We start from the raw sequence: 25,622 nt of genomic DNA, 5'->3' as shown, positions 1-25,622 counted from the left end.
TGCCCTAAGCAACAGGAGGCGCTTCAGATGTCAGCAAACTGCAAAACCCAGAATTCCACCAACATACTGATCACTGGTGATATAACAATATAGTTTAGGTGGACCTTTACCAATAACATTCCTCATCCCAAACATCCCTTTTACATATAAATGTATTTTAATAACAACAGAGGGGCTGGATACACACTCTGGAAACATGAACAAAAATGCCCATGTATGTAAACATAAAATTGCCAAACATTTGTTTTTTTTAAATAAAAAGAAAATAGTTACAATGAACCCTTTCACTACCAGAGAGAAATTCATCTTGCATTAAATGGGTTAAACGACACATAAGCACTTTGTGCCCCCCCAGGGCACTTAAAGGGGAACACCACAAAAACATAACTTAAGCTTTTTGAAAAGTAAACATAATTTCAAGCAACTTTGCAATATACATCAATTAAACAAAATGCAGACTTTTCATGATTTTTAATGGTTTCTGACAGTTCCCTAAGCCTAGCCCCCTGCTCTCCTGCTGATCTGTCTGACTAATTTGCTGAGCTGACTGACTACTGTTACTTTGTATCAACAGCCATCTGTCCTCAGCCTGCATCCTCCAAACCCCACAATTCCCTGCACATGTGAATCTAATAAGGAAAGGAACATCACAGTGCAATGCATTGTGGGTTATGTAGTTCCTGCATGTTGTCTGTAAGCTGTGGAGAAGTTGTTACAATTTGTAACATCATTATTAAGTCCCTCCTTCCCTGCCAGGATTTCAAATGATGCAGAAAGAGAAGAACTGTTAAATTGCTGGATTTCAGCATAGATATTGGCATTTATTCATACTTTTTGAAGACACAGGTAACTGTGATGGGTATATTAGGGGTTTCTGTGTTATGTGGGCCTCTTTATCAAATTTTTGTCTGGAAGCCGGAGTTCCCGTTTAATCCTGATTAAGTGCCCTGGGGGGGCACGAAACATGTAGGGCCAATGGAGATATTGTTCCTTTTTTAATGGATCTACAATAAATATTAAAATAAACTTTTATTTTTGCGGCCCTTGTGGAATTTTTCTGAGTGCCAGACACCCCTCTTTTTGTATGCTGCTGGTTTATCCGCTCCCTAAGATGAGGGTCTGGGGGTGGTGCACCTGGACCTCCTTTTCTATGTTGTGAATGATCAACATATTTTGTGTCCTGTGCCCCCTCTTTTTGGTGGTTTAATGTTGAACGACACATAAGCCTTTTATTAATTGCTAACCAGTGTGGGTTCTCTTCTCTCTCTCATGGCTGTAGGGCAAAGGCTGGAGATTTATGTCTATTGGTGCTCCAGTCTACTGGGTCTTTCCCTGACTCCCAAGTCCAAGGTCACAACAGCAGCAGAGATGTGTTGTTGGCAGACACTGATAAATAACGGCAGGCTGGAGCAAGTAAAGAATGTTCCTGTTTACCCTGTGGACAATCTTAGGCATTGCAGCCAATCAACAATAAAAGGTGGCCATAGACGTAACAATTACGATCTTTCTTGGAAAAGATCCTTCCATGAAAGAACGTTTGTTTCAGCACACACGTGTAGAGTTGAATAGTCAGATATACAGGGAGAAACAATAGAATTCTACCTGTATCTGACGATTCAGCACTAACAATGCCCAATGTTTGGGTATCTTCAAAGAAAACCCATCAAAATTTTCCATCCAGCCCGATCGGAGGGAAGACCGATATCCAAGTCTTCTGCCGATATCGGTTGGCTTTTTTCCCACCATACACGCACCAAATATCTTCGAAAAATAGTTTGTCCAATATTATCTGTGCCTATATGGCCACCAGGCGTATATTTTTTAAAGAATGACGTTAGAGGTTGCCACAGTTCTCTAGAGTGAAAGTCTAGAGAGTATTTATCAATGGGTGAAAGTTCATCCTTTGATAAATACGCCTTTCAAAATTCCATAGAAATTAAGGGAGAGTGGAGGAATTTACTATAGAAGACTGTGGTGATCTCTAACTTCACTCTTTGATAAATATACCTCTAAGGATGATGGCAACAGGGTGATTTGTCACCCCTAGGAAATCCCTCTCCCCATGGCTGACAAAGAGCCAACAATACCTTGCCACTGACCTGTTTAAAGAGGTTGTTCACCTTTGAGATAACTTTTAGTATGATATAGAGAGTGAAAATTTGTAATTGGTTTTCATCTTTTATTATTTGTGGTTCTTGAGCGGAGTTGTTTTAATTTTTGTTGCTTTTTATTCAGCAGCTCTCCAGTTTGCAGGTAAGGATGCAAGTTACGCTAGAAATCATGCATTGATTGGAAAAAGAGACTGGAATATGAAGAAGAAAGGGCTTGACTAAAAGAGAAGTAATACAAAGTAGCGATAACATATTTGTAGCTTTACAGGACATTTGTTTTTAGGTGAGGTCAGTGATCCCTCATTTGAACATTGGAAAGAGTCAGAAGAAAATGGCAAATACTTACTAAACTATAAAAAATAATGAAGACCAATTGAAAAGTTGCTTAGAATTGTCCATTCTATAACATACTGAAAGTTAACTTAAAGGTAAATCACCCCTTTCAGTTACTGCAGGTATGTCAGTCAAATTGTGTAATTGTGCCTACTGATGCTCATACCCGCAGCCATTTAAATTAAAGGCAAGGTGTTTTCAGCAGTTTTGTTTTCCAATGGCTGGCACTGCACCCTGTGTTCCATCACTCCATTCTGAAGGTAAATGTCCTAACAAAGAAGTGTTCTGCAACTGCCTGTTTTTAAAAAAACCCCAGCAGTGCACAAGGGCAGATGAAGGGAGCTGCAGTTTAATAATAAGTTTGGGGGCCAACGACTGGACACTGGAAAGTGAAACAAGCTTTATGTTTGCCCCACGAGTTTACAAAGCAGTTAAACCAATGATTTTTAGAATATTGCCTACAAATGTGCATGTCAGCGAGTAGAGCTCTTGCCTGTGATGTTAAACGTCATTGTATGGCAACCTGTTTAGGACAAAAAGCTATCAGAGTCATAAATTGAAGTGCAGATTATTTTCTTTTGTGGCAGACGAGTATATGACATAGAGGCGGAAATATTATGGCATCACCGATTCCAAGGTGCAGATTTAAACCAGAGTCTTTTTGGGTGCCAAAGCAGAGTGCATTGCTTCTTTAGCACTCAAAGAGCTTTGACGAGACTCTGACTCCATGATCCTCGCCAGCATCTCGAGTCCTGCAATGAACAGCGTCGCGTGAAAACGCCCGAATAAGTTCCGCTGAGAGCAACGTTTTGCAAAAAAAATAAAAACCTAGCGCTTCTCAAGTGATTTCCATGAATACTGCCTTGCCCCAGAGTTAAAAAATAATAATAAAATAAAAATAAACTGATCTACAGTTTACATCTTGACTTCACTTTAATCCTTTCCCAGGGCAGAGAAAGCTTGCAGGTTGCTTAGCCTGACCCCATCGTTCCTTAGCTCTCCATTCATTTTTTTTTTTTGCTGGCAATTGTATCTGTGCATTATTCCTGCAGCGCCAATGAAGCTTTCCTTCTTTACGAGACACATAAAGAGTTAGAAAGAAAGAAAAAAAAACCATATCTAGGGCTATGCCAGGCAGCGAGTGAAGTCTGTGATCCCCAGGCGTATCATCTTTGCCAGAAGATGTTTTATTACAAGGGGTGGAGGAGTGATCTCCGCAGGGGAAGAATTAAGTAACAGCAAGTCCTGTTGCCTCTCTATCCATGCTGTATCCATAGCTGTCCTCTCTTCTATGACTTTCCATTGCTGGCAGGTGAGGCTACGTCAGAATATTGTTAATAAAGTCCAAGAAACGTTTAGAATACTGTTCCGGGTTAACAGTGGAAATTTCTGCACCAGCCTGTAGATGGGGAGAGATACAGTTATCATAGTGGCATTGTCACCTGCACCAATGTATAGCCCAGGTACCAATTGGGCAAGGGATTTTAGAGGAAAAGCTAGCTAGAAATGTTGTACATTATGTTTTGGGCTTCCGTACCAGCCCAAGGCAACCACAGTAAAGATCTGTGTCTCCAAAGATGCCCCAGTGGCTCCCCATCTTCTTTTCTGCTGATTCACTGCACATGCTCTGTGCTGCTGTCACTTACTGAGCTTAGGGACCCACTCACAATATACAGTACACATAGAATAGAAATGTCACAATATAAGGCTGATTAGTAATTAATACAGATAATTACTACATGGCAGCACAGAAACCAGTGCAATTAGCATCAGAATTTAATAATCAGCCCTGTAGCATCAGTTTATATTACAGACCAACCTCATTTTCTGCTGGATAATTAGTGACGAGCCCTAAGCTTAGCTTCTCAACAGCTGCTCAGAGCCCACTGAGCATGTGAGTGTCACAGACACTTTCCAAGATGGTGACCCCCTGTGACAAGTTTGAAGTCCTGGATCATTGCTGCTATTGACAAGCTGAAACTTAAGGCCGGTGCAATAAATTCAGTATATAAAATATGGCACCTAGCCACATTAATTTTTAGGATTTAGTTCCCTGTTTTTTCCCACCAAGCAGGCAAAAACACAATGGGGGGAATTCACTTAAGGGCGAATTTTTGCCAGCGAACGATCCGCCACATCTGGAACCACTTCATCAGGCGTAAATTTGTTACCACTACGCTAATTCATTAAAATGTGAAGTTGCGTCTCAGCAGCCGAACGCTGGAAAAGTTTGGCAAAGGTTAATTTGTCAGTGCGTTCAATTCTGCCTAGTGAAACTTTATTAGTACTCTTACACTTAGGTAAATTTGAATAGGGCGGGTACATAGAGATCGTATAGATGTCTTTATTAGAGATATTGGTGCAAATGCTTGAAGTGGCCACTTATTATTACACATGTCCAAGCAAAATAAAGACAAAAGAGATCCTCTAATGTCCTGGACATGAGCCCACCCTAAAACAAATGTGGCATGCCCCTCAAAAGGTTTGGAAAAAAATGTTAACACAAAAATCTTTAATAGCTACGACTTTTGAAGGCAACCCCGCTTTACAAAATTGAAAAAACACCAGCGTTTTTAACAACTTTTATGAGTTTCTGGCATACAGGATATGATGTCACTGACATAAGATTGAGGAGGATGTGGCTTCATCTTATCAGTTCATCAGGTGTAAGGTGGTGAAGAAAACGCTGGCGAAAGAGGTAACGTTCTGTAAAATTCGCACTTTAGTGAATTTGTGGAGTGATGATTATTCGTCTGAGCGAAAATTCGTGTGGTGACAAGGTGTGAAACTGTGCTAGCGACGGAATCTTTTGCTAGCGAATTGTCGTCTACGTCAGTAAAATAGCGATGTCCCTGCGGACGGGATTTCTGGCGAATTTAGCTTGCAAAGTCCACTTCGCCCTTTAGTAAATCTGCCCCAATAAGTCAAGAGGGAAAAAGACCTTGGCAATACAGGCAAACGGAACAAAATCTTAGGTCATAGCTCGGAGGGCTCACCTCAAACCATCAACCATTGAAACTGGTGATTTGTTTAATCCTTAATGTTATAAATAGCTTAATTTTCCTGCTCACTTGGTTTTCCTTATGACTTCTTGTTGGAGACTGCAGAGTTGGCATGCAATTTGCCCACTTAAGGTGGCCATACATGGATAGATCCGCTCGTTTGGTGATGTCGCCAAACGAGCGGATCTCCCTCCGATATGCCCACCTCAATGGTATCGGGCTCATCCGATCCTGGGCCCTAGGGTTGGATGATCGGATCCTAGCGTTCGCAAACGGGCGGTCGGATCGCGGGACCGCATCAACAAACAGATGCGGCCGCAATCCGAAGGGATTTTTAATCCCATCCGATCAAGATCTGGCCGACTTTCGGCCAGATCTCGATCGGGGAAGCCCGTCGGGGGCCCCCATACACGGGCCAATAAGCTGCCGACTCGTCTGTCGGCAGCTTTTATCGGCCCGTGTATGGCCACCTTTACATTCCAGCTGGACTACACCCCCCATTTTCCTTTACCCAGTCAACAGCCCTGCCCCATTATATACCGATTTGGGTTTCTAACAGGAGACCATATACTTACACCATGTTTAACTGTTTTCGCTGCATGAGCTGCTTTCTTTTTTGCATCATAGTGTGTTAATATGTCAATAATAGCCATGAAATAAACTTCTTTCCTTGGAGCATCTGCAAATAGACAAAGGAAAGTGAGATTCACAGAGCTTCATTCAGAAAATACAGGCGCGTTACATAAATAATAATTACGTAAATAATAATAACAAAGTTAGAAGCAATGGCAACCATGCAGCACATTCAAAAAGTATAGAATTAGGCAGCAGGACATAAGCAACATACATTATTGCTAGGAACAAAATGGGGAGATAATATAACAGGCGTATGATTTGCTCAGAGTCTAGTAACCCATAACAACCAGTCAGCAGATGACATTCCCTGCTCTACTGCTGTTACTACTACAATAGTATGGATGGGTTGTTATGGGTTACCAGACACAAACTAAACCTGAATCCTGAGCTAGACCTGAATCAGCTCTCAAGTCACTTTGCAGAAATCCAAATCTGGGTTTGTCTTTTGACTTGACACCAATCAGAACCCTGGTTGTGTTGTCATATTACAATTTTGGCTAATATTTTGGGACAACAGCTCTTAGACTGCAAATAGTAGTAGCAGTAGATACATACTGTCATGGCATTTAATTCCATACACATCAATTGCTGGATCGAATTCTCCAGGTGCCAGTGGCCGTGTGCTATTCAGTGTATTGCCTGGGCTGTCTGGTGGGGTGCCAACCGGGTGCGTCCCATCACTCTCCCCTTCCTCTTCCCCATCATTGTCCTCACTCTCCACCTCCTCCTGCTCCGCTCTCTCCACGTCATGGATCCCCACCAGTAAACTGTAGTCCATGAGCTTTAGTTGTGCTAGAAACTAAACAGGTAAAATAAAAGTATGATTGTCTTCCTCTGTGCTTGGTGTATCCGGTCATTTTGATTATACTCATTCTATTGAATATTAACAAAGCAAGGAACAGCACTAATTACTTTTGCATTCACTACTGAATTAATGTATTATACCCATGGAGAAGAAAAGCTAAATTGTCTGCGGATGCAAATTTGAGATATTCTAATCTGCCCGCTAGATATCTGCCAGGTTTTTGGACTAGACAGGAAGTAATATAATCAAATATTTTTTTTGATTGTGTCCAATTATAAATGTATTAATGAGGTTTTTCTGATTATGAATAACCTCATCATGAAGCCAAATTCTGCAGTGAGGCTTTCTACTTAGTAATGCATGATATAACAGTCCAACATTTCGGTCCTCATTAGGACCTTTCTCAAGGTATATATATATATATATATATATATATATATATATATATATATATATATATATATATAGGAATGGTGCACTCCGTAGACAAATTTAATACCTGGGTGCCAGCATGGGAAATAAGCAGTGAAAAAGGATTGCGGCACTCACAGGGTTTTAGTGAAAAAACAAAAAAATGTTTTATTATTAAGCCTCAACGTTTCGATCCCCCACAGGGATCTTTCCTGACGAAGATCCCTGTGGGGGATCGAAACGTTGAGGCTTAATAATAAAAATTTTTTGTTTTTTCACTAAAACCCTGTGAGTGCCGCAATCCTTTTTCACTATATATATATATATATATATATATATATATATATATATATATATATATATATATATATATATATATGTGTGTGTGTATATATATTCCGGATAACAGGTCCTATATTTGTATGAAATTCTGGGAAAAGAAGCTGTATTGTGGGTAAAAATGATGGTGTACCGTATTTGCACCTGCTTCTGCACACTGGACTTTGATGAGTGCAGGTCGTGCTGCCATTAGTATTACATTGCTTGTATGCAGAAGAACCTACCTCGACATCTTTCTTAAGTTTTTCAAGAAACATCTTTTTATTGTTTTCATCAATAAGGATCTTCTGCCCGTCATTAATGAAGTCGTTGTCCTTGTAGGTTGGCAGTTCTTTGGCCTTTGTGGAAAAACGCACAAAAAAACGCCATTATTTATCGTGGATGTGTGAGTGACGATTAGGGTTGCCACCTGGGTTCATTTGGGTTTAATTAGCTGCTGATAAAATTAACAATAGTGTGAATGTGATAGGGACCTTCGACTGTAAGATCCACTGGGGCCGGAGCTGATGTGAATGATATATATAATCTCTGGAACATGTCGTGGAATCTGTTGTTGCTATACAAATAAAAAGTAACAATAAATGTAATGTTCTAATGGTCGGCTGCTTATATAATGCATAGCTGTCGGTATGACTGTGGGTTTAGAGGCTTTTGTTAGTTTTTTTAAGGCACCAGAAAAGCTGGTGTATGAGACCCCCATTTCCCATGATCTGTAATCACCTCCTGGCTACACAGAAGCAGAGCAGAGAACATACAGACAGATATTGGCTTCTCCCAGCTGCTCTGCAGTCAATCAATAAAAACGGAAATAAACTATTTCTTTTGTATTTTATGTTTTCCTTTATCTGGTCTGCTCTATGTAACCCAGGCTCCTGTAATAGCCAGCGACATACCTAATGACTGTGGATATGGGCAGTATTTACTGATGCGCAGACACCATGACACCCGGTAGTCTAAATAAGAAATACTTATTTGAAAGGCTTTGAATCATGGCGATATCCATTTAGTAAGATGTTCACTCTCTTAGTGGAATCTGCTCTGTCTGCAAACAGATTTTATTTCTTCCTCCTCTACTCCCTTCTCCATCTCCACTGGGCTGCACGCTCCTCATACGCTGGCTGCCTGCCCAGACTGTCAGTACAAGCAAACGAAGCTGAACTATATGCACTCATTTTATATATAACGGAATTGCACCTCTGCCGAAAAGAAGGGCCACCGGGGAGCTAAATGCTTCCTTGTCGAGCTTTGGTCGAGCTAATCTGTCTGAGCAGTAGGGTCCTGGATGATTTCCTATCAATGAACAATAAATCTTCCTGGGGGCTGTAGGAGAAACTCAAAACAGATGCAAGAATGTGACAACTGTTGAATTTCAGTGTAGAAGGAGGAGACGCCTGCAAGGGAATGTTGTGACATGGAAATAACGGATGGAGTGAGCCAGGGAATGCAACTGAACTGCACTGCTGCACAGGGAGTCCTTCCCTCCTTAGATAAGCAGAGCTATTGCATATAATACATTACTTTATCCATGCAATCCCCTTGGTTACAAGATAAGTGCAAGACTTACTCTGCACTGGGTGGTTCTGACCTACATAGGGGAGAGCAGTACTTTCTTTCTGCACATGCACAAGTATTTTTATTTTAAAGAGACCCTGAGCTGACAGTGGTGCACATCTTGGGCCAAAACCCATGAGACAGGTGGTTTCAGGCCAACAAAATACTCAGGACCATATATATATATATATATATATATATATATATATATATATATAGCTCAGCCATTTTTATTATACCCCCCCCAAAAGGGAAAAAAATATATATATATATTTCTCAGCCTAGAATGCAACCCTAGTGACTGCCAACCTGCAACTGTCCTTCAACTTGCAACTGCTGACAGTTAGAGGCTAACCGGGACTGCTAGGATTTCTGTTTTAATCACCATTGGCTGGATGTATATATATATATATATATATATATATATATATATATATAGTATAAAGAGGATCAGCATCGTTGTAGATGAAGAAAATAGTATTTATTCAATAGATTTACATCTTAATCCTAATTAAGATTAAGATGTAAATCTATTGAATAAATACTATTTTCTTCATCTACAACGATGTGAGTGCTGATCCTCTTTATACTATATATGCAACTTTAATCGTGCACCACCTGTTATACACTGATCTGAGTGCTGGTGCTGTGGGATAATATATATACATATATATATATATATATATATATATATATATAGGCACTCACCTTTTGGGGGCAACCCTCAGGTGCCCATATAACTGGGAAAAAAAATAAAAGGATGAGGTGTGAGTAGGGTTGCCACCTTTTCTGGAAAAAAATACCGGCCTTCCTATAATTTTATGGTTTTTCCCTAAAAATAACATTGGCATTAAAACAAAATTTTTACTGGCCAGGTGGCAACCCTAGGGTTGAGGTGTACAGGGCCCAGTGCAGCGTATTCTGGTGTCCCTGTTCAAAACCCTTGAGTGGTGGATCTGCCAATACTGTGCCCGTCTGTTATGTCACCAAGGAGAAAGAGCTTAGGAGCAACCTTAAAGGTCATGGATGATATCTGGGCCATCTTTACTAGCTGAAAAGGCCAGGCAAAATTAGGGGCAGGACTGGGATGTTGGTGATGGCAGAGTGATGTTACAGACAGGGCTATGATGTCATGCATTGCATGATGGATAATATTTGTCTGGGTTTGACTAAACTGGGCAGAAGGTTTTGAACTGGACAGCCCCTTGTAAAACTGGGCAGGAGGCAACGCTAACTCAGAGGAGAACACTGTTGACGATAAACAGGTGAGAAAATATTTATTGTTTTAACAGAAGCTTCAATTGCCAGAAATGAGGAATCTCCTTCATTTCTGAGAATTGTAGAAATGAGACATTACGTTCTGTAAAACCTCCATCTCTAAGCTGAAAGGTGATTTGTAATTTGCCCTGAGCCCATCCAAATGTTCCTTGAGAAGATCCAATGAGTGCTCAGAGCTCTCCCATAAACCCCCCTCTGAATAATCTTCCCCTTCTGACAGATTTCACATTTAATGAGTTTTGCAACTAAGCTGCAAGTGACTGGATAAAGCCTCCAGCGAATAAAACCTAAAATATGTCTGAATTCATTCCAAGGAAGACATCAACATTTTATTAAGTTCCCTTGTTGAAAAGATGTCCAGAAATGTGCCAGGTAATTACATGGGGTACGGGCATGTATAAGGCAGGACTTTAAGGGCAAGCCCACATGATCATTTCACAGCTTGCGGCATTAAGAGTCAATCATTTGCCACCATGGGAACCCAGACACGATCAAGGAAAATCCCTACACTTAGTGCAATAACTTTATCATGTTTCATCACCTCCAGCATTTTTTTGTCGTATATCAGATCTCTGTGTTGAATAGGATACTAGTAGGAACCTGGAAAATAACGATTAGACAGGAGACTATGTTAGTACTGCTTCAACTGCTGCAGGACTGGGAGTTTCACCTGTTTTAGGATATGGCCGAACCATTTGTGAAAGATTTGGGCGTATACTGAACCAAATCGAATTTGCATATACACATTAGGGAAATTGTGGGGGGAACCCACTGCAAGCACAGTAAATATTTTTTGACTTTCTTTTTTTTTGTTTTCTTTTTTGTTTTTTTTTTTACTTTTTTTTTAAGTGATGGGATTTTTTTGGATTTGAATCACTTGGATTCAGCAGAATCCTGCTGAAAAAGGCAAAATCATGACCAAATTCTGAATCAAATCCTAGATTCAGTGCATCCCTAGTCTATAGGAGCTAGGGTTGCCACCTTTTATAAAAAATTTTACCGGCTGCTGGGGGCGGGGCCTCAAATGGACGGGGCGTGACATCAAAAGGGGTGGGGCGTGATGTCAAAGGGGGCGGGGCCACACAACGGAGACCCGCGGACACTAGAAGAGGAAAAAAAAAAGGTAAGTTGCAGGGGATTGGGGGCAGGCCAAGGGCTCCTTTTGATCGTATAACAAATTTACCGGCAGCTACATTGCATAAATTTGTAATACCGGCCCCGGCAGGTATTTTACCGGCTAGGCCGGTAAAATACCGGCCGGGTGGCAACCCTAATAGGAGCCAATATAAAATTGATTAATATCTCTGCATATTATCCTGAAAGCCAGGGACATTTATGCCATGAGGCAAGTTGAGAACCCTGTATCAGGCCGAAGTGCCCAACAAGCTACCAAGGTGTCAGGGCCTCACAGCCCAATTAGTGGAGAAGTCTGGACAGAGGAGGAAGCACTAGTTGCAAAGTCCAGTAGTAGCTAAAAGGTAAAGAAGGATTGTGGTCGAGATTCAGGCAGAAAGTTCAAGGCAGGCAGCAATCGGTTGTGGTCAGGTACAAGGGTCAAAAGTCCAAGAATCAGTTAATAAAGAATTATAAAGCACCCAGGAACGACAATAAGCGCAACCTATTTTTGGGCATTAAACCCACTTCTTGGCATTCCTTTTATTTAGAATTTTTGCTCAGTTATCGACGTGATGACATCAGTGCGCGGCCCTGGGTGTCGCCATCTTGGATGCGTAGCAGAGTGCTCCGCAATGGGGGGAAACACAGGGGCCACAAAAGGCCACAACCTATGATTCTGCTGCTCAGCCTGCTCATGGGACAACAAATATTAATATATTTATATAATCCATCCAAAAGTCGGCACAAAAAATAGAACTAACTTGCCTGGGTGCAGTATCAAAAACCAAAGTAATAGTCCATCGAATAGAAACTGCACTCACAGGTAATTTAAAAAAAAAAAAAAATTATTATCACATTGGCGGCTGATGTTTCGGCCTAATCCTAGGCCATTCTCAAAGTGCAAAATGCTTAATTGTTATTAACAAAATACAATGTAACTTTGTTATCTTAATATTAATCATGTAGCAAATTCTCCCATTCTTATAAAGGTAACAAAATTGTTGCAGTTACTAAACTATCTTTCTTTTAGTTACGTATACATAAATATATATATATTTTATATATACCTTTTTTCCTGATTCACTGTTCCTCTAGAATAATATCCTGCATGTGATATTAACTAACCTGCCATAAATCTGTGTTTATGGAAGAGCAACACATGGAACTTCAAATTATAGAAAAGTGTTGATCCACAAAATCTTAAAAATCCCAGCTATCCAGTATTCTGGATAACATGTTTCGTTTCATATCTCTCTCTCTCTCTCTCTCTCTCTATATATATATATATATATCACAAAGTGCATAACATAAAGAAAAACACAATACCTTTTCTTTGTCACTTGCTTCTCTTGCTACAGTCGAGCCCTAGAAAACAGACGGTTCCAATAAACCACATGATACCAGACAAGCCATACAAAATTATCTTTCATAAACAAAAAGACACTTAAAGGGCATGTAAAGTCTAAAATAGAATAAGGCTAGAAATGCTGTATTTTGTATACTAAACATAAACATGAACTTACTGCACCACAAGCCTAATTAAACAAATAATTTATGCTTTCAAAATTGGCTACAGGGAGTCACCATCTTGTAACTTTGTTAAACATCTTTGCAAGACTAAGACTGTGCACATGCTCAGTGTGGTCTGGGCTGCTTAGGGATTGACATAAACAAAGCTGCTTGAGTTCTGCATGGCTGGGAAGTAAGGTGAGGGCTCCCCCTGCTGTTCATAAGTATGATTGTTTCCCTGCTCAGCAGTTAGGGACCGTCTGACAATTCCTATCCACAGCAGTAAATGAAGGGAGAATTTCACTGCATACAGTCAGGTTTCTTATAAAAACAGTACACATTTTTTAATTAAAGTATACTGGAGATAGGTTTCTTTTTCATAGAAGAAAGTAAAAATTGGATTTTATTTTTTTGCCTTTACATGAAGGGCCACTGACTATTATGCTTTACATTCTAATGGAAACCTTATAATCTACAGGTTGGCATGATTTTATGATGGGTCTCACTTGTGTTTCTAAAATATTAGTATTTGCAGCCTTGCAGCTGTCCGAGTTTCCTACAGCAGTTCAACTTCCTCTGCTAATTGGAGCAGCATCCTGATTTTTGCCGAAAATACAGAAGTTTTCAAAGAAAGGACACTAGGTCCTGGGGAGGAGACATGATCAAGTCAAATATGCCACACTCTTTTAAGTTATAGAAATACGTTATTGGCTTATTTCTTAGCAGTCGGTCTACATTTTTTTTACGATTTCTATTAATTTATCATCCTATTCTTCCAGTTTCCACCATGCAAATGAAAATTCTAAATGATTGTCAGGGACACTGACCCCAGCAACAGAATAAAAAAAGTATGCTCTGTGAGGGTACATTTTGAATTTTTTTTGCCTATCTTTCCATTCTGACTTCCTAATCACTAACTGGTTGCTGAGGTAAAAGGGTAAAATGGACTGTTAAAATTCCTGAACGGAGAGCAACAGAATAAAAAGATTAAAAAAAAACCCAGAAGAATTGCAAATAGTTTTAAATTACTGCTGTCTACATCCTGATGAAAATGAATTTCAAGGAAAACTATCCTTTTAGAAATAATTTTACCTTTAAATCATATTTCCTATACACAGAGAGTCGGTGGCTGAAGACGTTTCTAGTGACAATCATGTATGTTTCGACTCCGTCAACGTTTAGCCGGTACATGCCCAGGAATTGTAGGAGAAGCGTGTTGCCATGGCATTCCACAATAAACTGAAAGTAGAGAAACAAAAATGACTATTCTTCAAAGCACTTGTTTATATGATAATGTATGTGCATTGTATATTACTGTATGACTTTCTTCCTTAGTCCCAATGCTTTCCATTGCAGAACTGACATTATCTCACCCCCCTACTGACCCATGATATATACATGGGATTACCTGATGGTACTTCTTTAGAATATTGTGCATCTCTGCTACATCTTCGCTGGTAATAGTTTTGATGATATACCTCTTGTCACAGGACGTATGGAATCGGGCTCCACTTCGGGCCTGGGAATCATTTGCTAGGGGGGAATATCTAGTAAGAGAATTCTGGAACAGAAAAAGAGAATGTAAGCAAGAAAGGGGGCACATAGTGAAAATATATATATATATATATATATATATATATATATATATATATATATATATATATATATATGGTTAAATACTGGATAACAGATAACATCATTATGTTCTACAGAGCTTATCTGCTGTGTAACCTGAGCCTTGTCTCCTTTAAATGGCTGCCCCCAGCAGTTATTTATATAAACTAAACTAACAGCAGCTTGTTTATATAAACTAAAGTTGTGTTTCTAAAGCAGACAGCAGTTCTACCAATGCAAGGCAACACTGCATTATATTGTCATTCCTTTAAAAGCAATTAAATTTTTTGATGTCACTGTTCCTTTAAGAAAAATTGATACAGGTTACATTAACCCTTAAAATAAGTGTATAATCTATACTATTTTCTGTTCCTATCTGGATAAGACAGCCAAGGGTTCCTGGCAGCAGCAGAACAGTGGCATCTAATGGCTGACTCTACACTAAGGGGAAGATTTATCAAGGGTCGAATTTCGAAGTACAAAAAACTTCAAAATTCTACCATCGAATTAAAAAAACTTTGAAATCGAATATCAAATTCGAAGTTTTTTTCAACAAATTTGGCAATCCTGCGGTCGAATAAAAATCGTTCGACCGATTTTTAGCGATCGATGGAAGGATTTCTATTCAACCAAAAAAACCTTAGAAAAGTGCTCTGGAAGGTCCCCATAGGCTAACATTGCACTTTGGTAGCTTTAATTTGACGAAGTATGAAGTCGAAGTTTTTTTTAAAGAGACAGTACTTAGAATGGTCGAATAGTTGAACAATTTTTACTTTGAATTGTTTGAAATTTATTTTAAAAAATCTAATTTTTACAAATGGATGAATTAGCTTGACCCAAAAACTCAAAACTTCTAATTGAATTCGATTTGAATTTATATAATTCGAATGTCAGGAAGGCTGCAAACAACTCCAAACTGATCCCTGGACATCTCCTATTGACTTAAACAGCAATTCGGCAGGATTTAAGTGGCAAATAGTCAAATTCTTAAGGGGCCAGACTATGATAAATCTCAAAAATCGAATTCGAATTTTTTTAAAAACATGAATTGAATTCTCCCTAGTCGAATTTGACAGTTTTGACCATAAAAAGCCCGAAAATTCTAATTTTCAATTCGACCCTTGATAAATCTGCCCCTAGCCGGACCTGAAATGAGACAGCATGTGTTATATACTGTGTAAAGGGTTGTATTCAATTATTCTTTTAAAATAAACTACAAACAATACTATGTAATCATAAACATATATTAAAAAAAAACTATATCCATATAACATATGTATATAATATGTGAGTTATTGATTAGGGACACCCAGTCTGTAGCCCTCAAAAAGTTCTGCAAATCTGTTCTGTGATCTGAACCCCCTAAGAGGTATGAATTGCGTTGCCATCCCTGTTAAACTGAAAAATGTCACCTTCTCCTTATTCATTAGCGTAATACACATCTTTTTAAATACAATATATGGTTTTTAAGACAATTTTAGCAGCATGTTATTAATAACAATACCGAAAATAATTGATTATGTAGTATGAGCTGTAGGCTGGCAAGCTTAATTTAAATACATTCATCTACTTTACAGATGTGACAGATAGTTTGCTGCAATGAGAACACAAATCCACTGGTGCATTATGCAGCATATAAATATTTGTATGCAATAACCCCACTATAGACTAGCAGGGGAAACTGTAGCTATGAGCAACTTGGATGTAAAATAGAAGACATCCAGTAGGTGGCAGTGGATTACACACAGGTTCCATCAGCATATGCTGCAGCAAAAAATGGGATCACTCTTTGGAAGAAGCCAGACAGCGAAACATGTCAGCGGTGAAATAGGAGTTTGGAAGCAGCAGCCGGAGACACGAGACACGCGTACTGGAACAAGAGAGACGCTAACAGACTCGGATCACCAGACGGATGCGCTGTATTGTTCTATAAGCGATTTTAAATAAGAAATGTTTGTGAGTGTAATTTTTACTATTTATTAAAACTGTTTAAACGCTTCCACACATGTTGCTTCATTTTACCCACTAAGGATACAAAATGATTATAAGTGAACCAGGACACCTACCAATCTTAAAGCCTTTCTTTAAAGGGATACTGTCATGGAAAAACATGTTTTTTTCCAAAATGAATCAGTTAATAGTGCTACTCCAGCAGAATTCTGCACTGAAATCCACTCAAAAGAGCAAACATTTTTTTATATTCAATTTTGAAATCTGACATGGGGCTAGACATATTGTCAGGTTCCCAGCTGCCCCAGTCATGTGACTTGTGCCTGCACTTTAGGATAGAACTACTTTCTGGCAGGCTGTTTTTTCTTCTACTTAATGTAACTGAATCAGTCGACTTGGCTTTTACTATTGAGTGTTGTTTTTAGATCTTCCAGGGAGCTGTTAACTTCTGTTAGGGAGCTGCTACCTCGTTACCTTCCCATTGTTCTGTTGTTAGGCTGCTGGGGGGGGGGGTGATATCACTCCAACTTGCAGTACAGCAGTAAAGAGTGATTGAAGTTTATCAGAGCACAAGTCAAATGACTGGGGGCAGCTGGGAAATTGACAACATGTCTAGCCCCATGTCAGATTTCAAAATTGAATATAACAAAATCTGTTTGCTCTTTTGAGAATTGGATTTCAGTGCTGAATTCTGCTGGAGCAGCACTATTAACTGATGCGTTTTGAAAACAACATGTTTTCCCATGACAGTCTCCCTTTAACTTACTTCTTGTAAGTATGATCACCTGGTAAACGCACTAGGATATCGGATTGTGGGCTCTTGTAGAACTACAACTAGACGCCACGGGTGCAATTTCTACTTTTCAATACCCTTTGTTTATAGGGGATTGTATTCCACAGAATGCATATGTATTAAGGTGGCATGCAGCACAAAAAAAAATGTGGGTGTGAACTTAGCACTTACAACAACTTTTAGAGTATATGTGGACATTTTACTCATAAGTACTACACTATATTATTTTTCTGTTTTTTTCCCCCTCAATGGTTTTTACCTTTGAGGTACAGTATACAGCAAGTGTCATATGTATGCACCCATGGACTGGGGTGAACTGTGAGTTTTCTCTTCCCTGTTAATGTTTATTTTTGCTATTGGACTTTAATACACTTTGGCAGTGCTTATACTCTAATTGGCATCTTTCTTTCTTCAATGTTGTATAATTAAAGGGATACTGTTATGAGAAAAACATTTTTTTCACAATGAATCAGTTAATAGTGCTGCTCCAGCAGAATTCTGAACTGAAATCCATTTCTCAAAAGAGCAAACAGATTTTTTTATATTCAATTTTGAAATCTGACATGGGGCTAGACATATTGTCAATTTCCCAGCTGCCCCAAGTCATGTGACTTGTGCTCTGATAAACTTCAGTCACTCTTTACTGCTGTACTGCAAGTTGGAGTGATAGAACAATGGGAAGGTAACCAGATAAAAGCTCCCTAACACAAGATAACAGCTGCCTGGTAGATCTAAGAACAACACAATAGTAAAAACCCATGTCCCACTGAGACACAATCAGTTACATTGAGAAGGAAAAACAGCAGCCTGCCAGAAAGCATTTCTCTCCTAAAGTGCAGGCACAAGTCACATGACTGGGGGCAGCTGGGAAATTGACAAAATGTCTAGCCCCATGTCAGATTTCAAAATTGAATATAAAATAATCTGTTTGCTCTTTTGAGAAACGGATTTCAGTGCAGAATTCTACTGCAGTAGCACTATTAACTGATGCGTTTTGGAAAAAAAACATGTTTTCCGATGACAGGATCCCTTTAATCCTTATTGGAAGGATTTTCTAGCAGAGGTAAATTATGAAGATCCAAATTATGGAAAGATTCCTTATTATGAAAACCCCAGGTACCGAGCATTCTGTCTAATAGCTCATATAGTCTATGGCACTTAAGGGGCCTTTATGGGCTGGAGTCTAGGAAGTAATTTTTACTGAAAGTTTGCTTTGCAGGATAACAGGTCCCATAGTCCAGGGTCAGGGAAAGCAGGCATTGCAGCAGTGAGCTTTACTCCACTGGGTTCTTTCAGGGGTCATATCTGTAAAGCGCTATATAAATCAACCTTGGGGGGAAATGTACATTTTGCCCCCCCCCAATGAATTGGTCTTTCCTTGTTCTTTAAGATTGTTACGAGAAACCTTTCACACCTGAGTAATTGGCAATAAAGCAGCAGAGTTCTCCTACTAAATGTAATGATTAAGAGCCCTATTGTTCTGTTTCTAAATATCAGGAGAAATAAGAATAAGCTGTACTTGAAACCCCAGAGTATAATTTCATTTTAAATTAACTAATTGAGCCATTTCCTAATAGTGGAACGTTCCGCAGCCCTTGAACCATGATATTAAAAGTGGCCAAGTAATTGAACCGGGTAACAGAAAACCTAGTGAAAGCAAAAGGGTTTATGTATACAGGTATGGCTTCCGTTATCCTGAAACCCATTATCCAGAAAGCTTCGAATTACAGGAAGCCCACCCCTCACAGACTCCATTATAAGCAAATAATTCTAATTTTTTAAAACTGATTTCCTTTATCTCTGTAATAAAACAGTATATTGTACTTGATAGTAACTAAGCTGTATAAATCCATAATGAGTTTATCTAATGTTGAAAGGATTTTTAGTAGAAAACCCCAGGTCCTGAGCAATCTGTCTAATAGATCATATAGTCTATGGCACTTAAGGGGCCTTTATGGGCTGGAGTCTAGGAAGTAATTTTTGCTGAAAATTTGCTTTGCAGGGTAAAAATCTGATTTTCACAAATGTTTTTGGATTTTTCATCCAATTAACAAGATTTTTTCGGATTTTTCACCCGAAAACGCAGAAAACTTCGGGGTATTGAACGAAACCCAGCGCACATCAATAAATCATTGGGACTTCTCTCATTGACTTATATGAAACCTCTACAGGTCTGAGATGCCGGATTTTCTGATTCGGACTTCTCCATCCTCGAGGTTTAATAAATTCTGACAAATTCATGCTTTTTTAAAAGTCCGATTGTATAAAAAAAATCTTGAATTTTTCGTAATTTTTGCATTCGGAGTTTAGTAAACAACCCCCTACATATTCATGGTCTGCTCCCCAAAAGCCCTCCAAATAATAAAATGGTTTCTAAAAGTGAAAAAATTAAGGTTTCTAACATTTTCTCAGCTGTTATATAAGGAACAGTAACACCAAAAAATAAAAGTATTTTAAAGGTATGCCAATATAATATAGTGTTGCCCTGTACTGGTACAACCAGTATGTTTGTTTCAGAAACTCTACAATAGCTTATATAAACAAACTGCTGTGTAGCCATGGGGGCAGCCATTCAAAGCTAAAAAAAGGAGAAAAGGCACAGGATACACAGCCAATAACATATAAGCTCTGTAGAATACAATAGGATTCTTCAGAACTCATCTGTTATCTACTGTCTTTCCTGGGGTTGAATGGCTGCCTCCATAGCTACACAGCAGCTTGTTTATATAATCTATAGTAGTGTTTCTGAAGCAAACATCAGTTTTACCAGTACAATACAACAATACACTATATTGTATATTGTATAATATTGTCATTCCTTTAAAACACTTTTTCATTTTTTGGTGTTACTGTTCCTTTAATTTCATTTAACTAACCTTTTCCCACTATTCTGGATAAACTCTGGTTTAAAGCAGCCAAATTCCATAATTTTCTATGCTAGAATTCCAAAATTTTTTATCTGGGAAACAATTTCTAAAGTTGCCACACTATGTTGATTTTAACAGGAAAGGAAAACTTTGTTTTTATTTGGCCCTTTTCTGCCATGGGACTCAAAAATTAATCAAGCAGAAAATAAGGTTTGTCTGTAATATAAGCTGATGCTACAGGGCTGATTATTAAATTCTGATGCTAATTGCACTGGTTTCTGTGCTGCCATGTAGTAATTATCTATATTAATTACTAATCAGCCTTATATTGTGACATTTCTATTCTATGTGTACTGTATATTGTGAGTGGGTCCCTAAGCTCAGTAAGTGACAGCAGCACAGAGCATGTGCAGTGAATCAGCACAAAAGAAGATGGGGAGCTACTGGGGCATCTTTAAAGACACAGATCTTTACTTTTAAAAGGTTGCGGTTGCCTTGGGCTGGTACAGAAGCCCAACACATAGGGGGCAGATTTATCAAAAGTCGAAGTGAATTTTCAAATTAAAAACTTTGAATTTCGAAGTAATTTTTGGGTCGAGCATCGAATAGGCCAAATTTGACTTTGATTCGAATTGAAAATACTTCACAAATTCGATCATTTGAAAATCGAAAGTACTGTCTCTTTAAAAAACTTTGACTTCAACACTTCGCCACCTTAAACCTGCCGAATTGCTATGTTAGCCTATGGGGACCTGCTAGAACCTATAGCCAGTATTTGGCTAAGTTTTGAGAAGTCAAAGGATTTCTTTGTAGGATCGTACGATTAAATTGTACGACCTTAAAAATCCTTCGACTTTCAATGTCGGACTAGCCTATTCGATGGTCGAATTTCAACGTTTTTTTTCACTTCGAAATTCGACCCTTGATAAATCTGCCCCATAATGTACAACATTTTCTACCTACTTCTTTAGTTAGGCTTTAGTTCTCCTTCAAATCTACCACTAAAGCTGAACAGTACAACGAGTACACAGCTGTGCGACAGGCCGGGCTATTTTCAAGAATAAGTGTGCAGATCATTATATAGAGATGATGAATGCCACAATCTTGAGATCTCATGCCAAGCCTAACCGAAAGCAATATTACTCACCAAAACTCAAGGGGCAAAAAGAACTCGTTCAGCCGTAGTCGTGCAATAACTTAACCTTCATTATCTCCCTGGCTACCACTATGAGATGATTGTTTTTCTTCTCTGCACAAAGCACACAGGAAACTTAATACGATCTCATAAGGAAACAAGAAGATAAATGAAAGCCGAAATGGTTCATAATTTTGATTTCAAGTTTATGTACTGTTTGAGGGCTGCTACGACCTTCAGTTTATACCGTGTCACATTTTGACTTGAAATAACAGTACAGCCAGCAGCGTCCAGCTTATATCGTCCTAGTATTGTGGAGCTATAACTTCCATTGCCCCTTCCAACAATATCACCCTATTGTAATTAAACTTTCATGTATTTTGCCTTATTTAATTATTAGCTACAAAAAGAGTCCCCCTCATAGGGTGGAGAACCCTACTGCCAACCAGTGACCTCTACGGGAATTTCAGATGATTGGATTTTTTGTGTAAAAAATGAAAACATACCCAAAGCATTATACTAATTTAGATATAGAAGAATTGTGTTTAAAAAAATAGTGTTTCATGCTGATTTATTGAATATTTCTGCAAAAACACTAATAATCCCTCCATTCTCGTTGACTTCCTTCTCCCTCAATTCCCAGGCTGTGCGGGGGAGCTGGCGGCTCTCAGCTCGCTGTACTGTAGGACAGGAACCAATCAGCAGCTAGCAGGACTTGAGAGGGAACTGAAGCCTGTCTTTTCTTATGTGACTGCAGGGCTGTGATTGGCTGTCCCCCTCCTACTGTGCTTCTGGCAGGGACCGTTAGGACACGCCCACCCCTCATTTTAAACACAGACAGGGACCAGAGAACATCTATAGGGAGCTCTAATAAAGTGGTTAAAGATATTCATTTTTAGCATGTAAAAGCAACATCATATATTACTTATAATTGCCTACAAAATTAGGGGATTTTCATTTATGCTATGTCTCCTTTTTTGCAGACTGCAAAAAGTGGACGTATATCAAGGTATTTATTTTAGGTGAATTGAAGATCCAGACAGTAGTACTAATGCTCTCTATGAAGAGCAATAGTAACAAACTAGGGGAAATGCCTTTTGCACTTAAACCCTTAAAAAAAAGTTCGTTTTTTTTCTTTCAAAATTTGATAAGAAATAAAAAACATACAAATTAGTAGAGTGTTGGAGATAAGACAAGGCAGAGATCTCATGCAACCAAGTGCTATTGTCAAAGCAATGGTTGTTTTGGCCCTTTGTACTAAGGGCTTATTCATTTACAGCGGGTCACAAAAAGGACAGAACTTGTGGGAGAGTAGGTTGGGTTTGGGTAGCTCATGGGCAGGGATTTGGCACAACAGAGGAGAGTCTGGGGCAGATCAGGAGCATGCATTTTTATTCATTGGGACCCTTTTAAACTTGTTGGCAGGGTCCATCACCATAGTAACCCAGGTGACCAGTGGACCAATAATTTGGGCACTCTGCTAACTTAATGTTATGACATCTCATAGGTTGTACAGTTTCACAATTGTACCACCAGGGTTGGACTGGGCCAGACCCACACCCTGGTTTTCTTCCTGTCAAAACCAGTGTGAGTGCGCGCACTGTCGCGTGCTAACACGTGACTGACGTGCATGCGCCCACACACAGCGGTGGGTTTGCTTGATGGGAGGCCCTGAGACAGCAGCCCCCAGGGTCCGGATGGGGGCCCTGAGGCAGAAGCACTGGTGGGCCCTGGGCCCCCCCAGTCTGATCCTGTGTACCACCACATGAACCCCAAAGTTTGACACATTCTGCTTTAATGCAGTGGAGGATTCAAATATTTAGCAGGCAAGCAAATAAATTATCAAAAATAATTACCAGAAAGTCTTGGTCATCGATTCCAAACCTCTCCCTCAGATTTCGGAAAACCATTGGACAATATTCTTTGAACTTGAAATGGCTTGGCATGTTCTCTCTGTAAAACCAAATGGAAGATAATGTTAAGACAACTAGGAATGAAGGTAGACTGTCCTCAACCTAGTAACCACCCAGTAGTTACAATAACAGACTAGAAGCATGTTGAGCATTTAAAAATATAAATAATAAATTGTATCCAGAAAATCAATATGCATTCTGGTTACCAGGTGTCAGTAAGAGGCAAGTCACTCAATCAATAGATATAATTGGAATGAATAATCCCCAATAGGTGGTTCCAACCACTGGCCACATGCACACAGCCCATGATGCTGCTTCTTTGCTTAAAATCAGGGGTGTAACTATAGAGGAAGCAGACCCTGTAGCTATGGGGGGGGGGGGCTAGGAGGTAAAGGGGCCCTATGAGGCCCGAATTCATGTATATTTTAAATAAATACTGGTAAAACAAGTTAACATCTTTTTTGGGGCCTGAAAAATAATTTTCTGTGGGGTCCAGCAATATCTAGTTACACCACTATTTAATATGCTGTTACCTGGATGGGTTTGCCTGACTGTGTTTGCTTAGGTATGTCACTAACAAAACCACATGCTTTTTACATGTTTGTAGCCAAAAGCATAAACTACATTCTGCGCATTCCGTTTAGCCATGTGCTCTTATAATAACAAAGAAAGCAAACATAACATATTGACTGAGAAATTGCATGCCCCGAAATAGGAGCACTTCATATTATGTACTCTACTATTGCAGAACTGCTGCGCAACTGTAGGAAAACTGCGCGCGGAGGAACATGCACTTTGGCATTACTTGACCCATGGAAAAAAAGACTCTGCAGGGCCCATTGAATGTTGGTGAGTGCTGGGAGTTGTAATTTCTAAAATGCAAAGTTCTATATGCTGCTGGTTCTCCTTAACAGTCCATGGGAGCAATCAGTGGAATGTCTAAGTTGCACAAATAAGGTTTTTGGAGATTTTTTTCAAATATAATAACGGTATACTCCTTGCCTAACAGCCCTTTTCATCCATGCCCTGCCAAGTATTGTCTGGCAAAAGGCCTCCCTGGGTGGACACAAAGGGGGTAATTTTTCCCCACGGAGCAAGTGGTAGAGCACTAAACGAGTGCAATTGCTCATTTAACAAGCACTTGCACATGGGGTATGCCGCACTTTGATTCTCACACCGCATTTAAAATTCAGATCACAGTGTTATGAGGCATCAGAAGGCGCAGATGATGTTATTCAGATGTTAAAATTAGGGGATGGGAAGGGGCGTGCCTACCCCTTCCTGCCCCTCATAAATAAAAATGACTAACACAGTCAACACTACATTTTTTTGGGGCAGTTGCAGACCTGTGGCAATCCGTAAGGCAGCGTGCCAAAAAGAACTGAACTGCACCCATTTGTTGCCCTTTGCATTTTGAGGTCATAAATGATCCCTACATTGGTGCACCTCTCTTTCTAAATTGACATGGGGTGGAAGGAATGTGGCACATGTGCATCATCCAAACCAAGAAGGCCAGATATGCCAAGCGCTAGGGACCCATTAACTATCTACCTGCTTATGGCAATAGTTAAAGGGATACTGTCATTGGAAAAAAAAAATCAAAATGCATCAGTTAATAGTGCTGCTTTAGCAGAATTCTGCACTGAAATCCGTTTCTCAAAAGAGCAAACAGATTTTTTTTATATTTAATTATGAAATCTGACATGGGGCTAGACTTATTGTTAGCTTCCCAGCTGCCCCCAGTCATGTGACTTGTGCTCTGATAAACTTCAGTCACTCTTTACTGCTGTACTGCAAGTTGGAGTGATATCACATCCCTCCCTTTCCCCCCAGCAGCCAAACAACAGAACAATGGGAAGGTAACCAGATAACAGCTCCCTAACACAAGATAACAGCTTCCTGGTAGATCTAAGAACAGCACTCAATAGTAAAATCCAGGTCCCACTGAGACACATTCAGTTACATTGAGTAGGAGAAACAACAGCCTGCCAGAAAGCAGTTCCATTCTAAAGTGTTGGCTCTTTCTGAAAGCACATGACCAGGCAAAATGACCTGAGATGGCTGCCTACACACCAATATTGCAACTAAAAAAATAAACTTGTTGGTTCAGGAATGAAATGTTATATTGTAGAGTGAATTATTTGCAGTGCAATTAAGAAATAAAAACTACATCATAAAAATCATGACAGACTCCCTTCAAGTAAAGGGTTAATTTGTGACTATCAGCATGGTACTATGTTTCTTGCTCTATATTTGGTG

General features: G+C 39.4%; 1 protein-coding gene across 4 annotated transcripts in view; it reads right to left on the bottom strand.

Moving 5' to 3' along the window:
* Nucleotides 1–1,199: 1,199 nt before the first annotated feature.
* pip4k2a.S (phosphatidylinositol-5-phosphate 4-kinase S homeolog, type II, alpha) overlaps nucleotides 1,200–25,622 on the bottom strand; it is a 93,184-nt gene continuing 68,761 nt past the window's right edge. For all 4 annotated transcript variants that reach the window (XM_018269098.2, XM_018269097.2, XM_018269099.2 and 1 more), the window contains exons 4-11: nucleotides 23,307–23,403; nucleotides 14,500–14,652; nucleotides 14,184–14,330; nucleotides 12,909–12,947; nucleotides 7,862–7,975; nucleotides 6,638–6,881; nucleotides 6,022–6,125; nucleotides 1,200–3,843 (exon numbers count right to left, since the gene is read on the bottom strand). In XM_018269098.2, coding sequence (XP_018124587.1) covers nucleotides 3,763–3,843; nucleotides 6,022–6,125; nucleotides 6,638–6,881; nucleotides 7,862–7,975; nucleotides 12,909–12,947; nucleotides 14,184–14,330; nucleotides 14,500–14,652; nucleotides 23,307–23,403 — 979 coding nt within the window. In that variant the 3' untranslated portion in view covers nucleotides 1,200–3,762. The remainder of the gene's footprint in view (nucleotides 3,844–6,021; nucleotides 6,126–6,637; nucleotides 6,882–7,861; nucleotides 7,976–12,908; nucleotides 12,948–14,183; nucleotides 14,331–14,499; nucleotides 14,653–23,306; nucleotides 23,404–25,622) is intronic.

This window comes from Xenopus laevis, chromosome 6S, assembly GCF_017654675.1.
Source record: "Xenopus laevis strain J_2021 chromosome 6S, Xenopus_laevis_v10.1, whole genome shotgun sequence".
In the NCBI taxonomy this organism is placed as follows: domain Eukaryota; kingdom Metazoa; phylum Chordata; class Amphibia; order Anura; family Pipidae; genus Xenopus; species Xenopus laevis.
The sequence above is the reverse complement of the archived record's forward strand: the minus strand, read 5'-3'. Positions and strand labels throughout refer to the sequence as shown.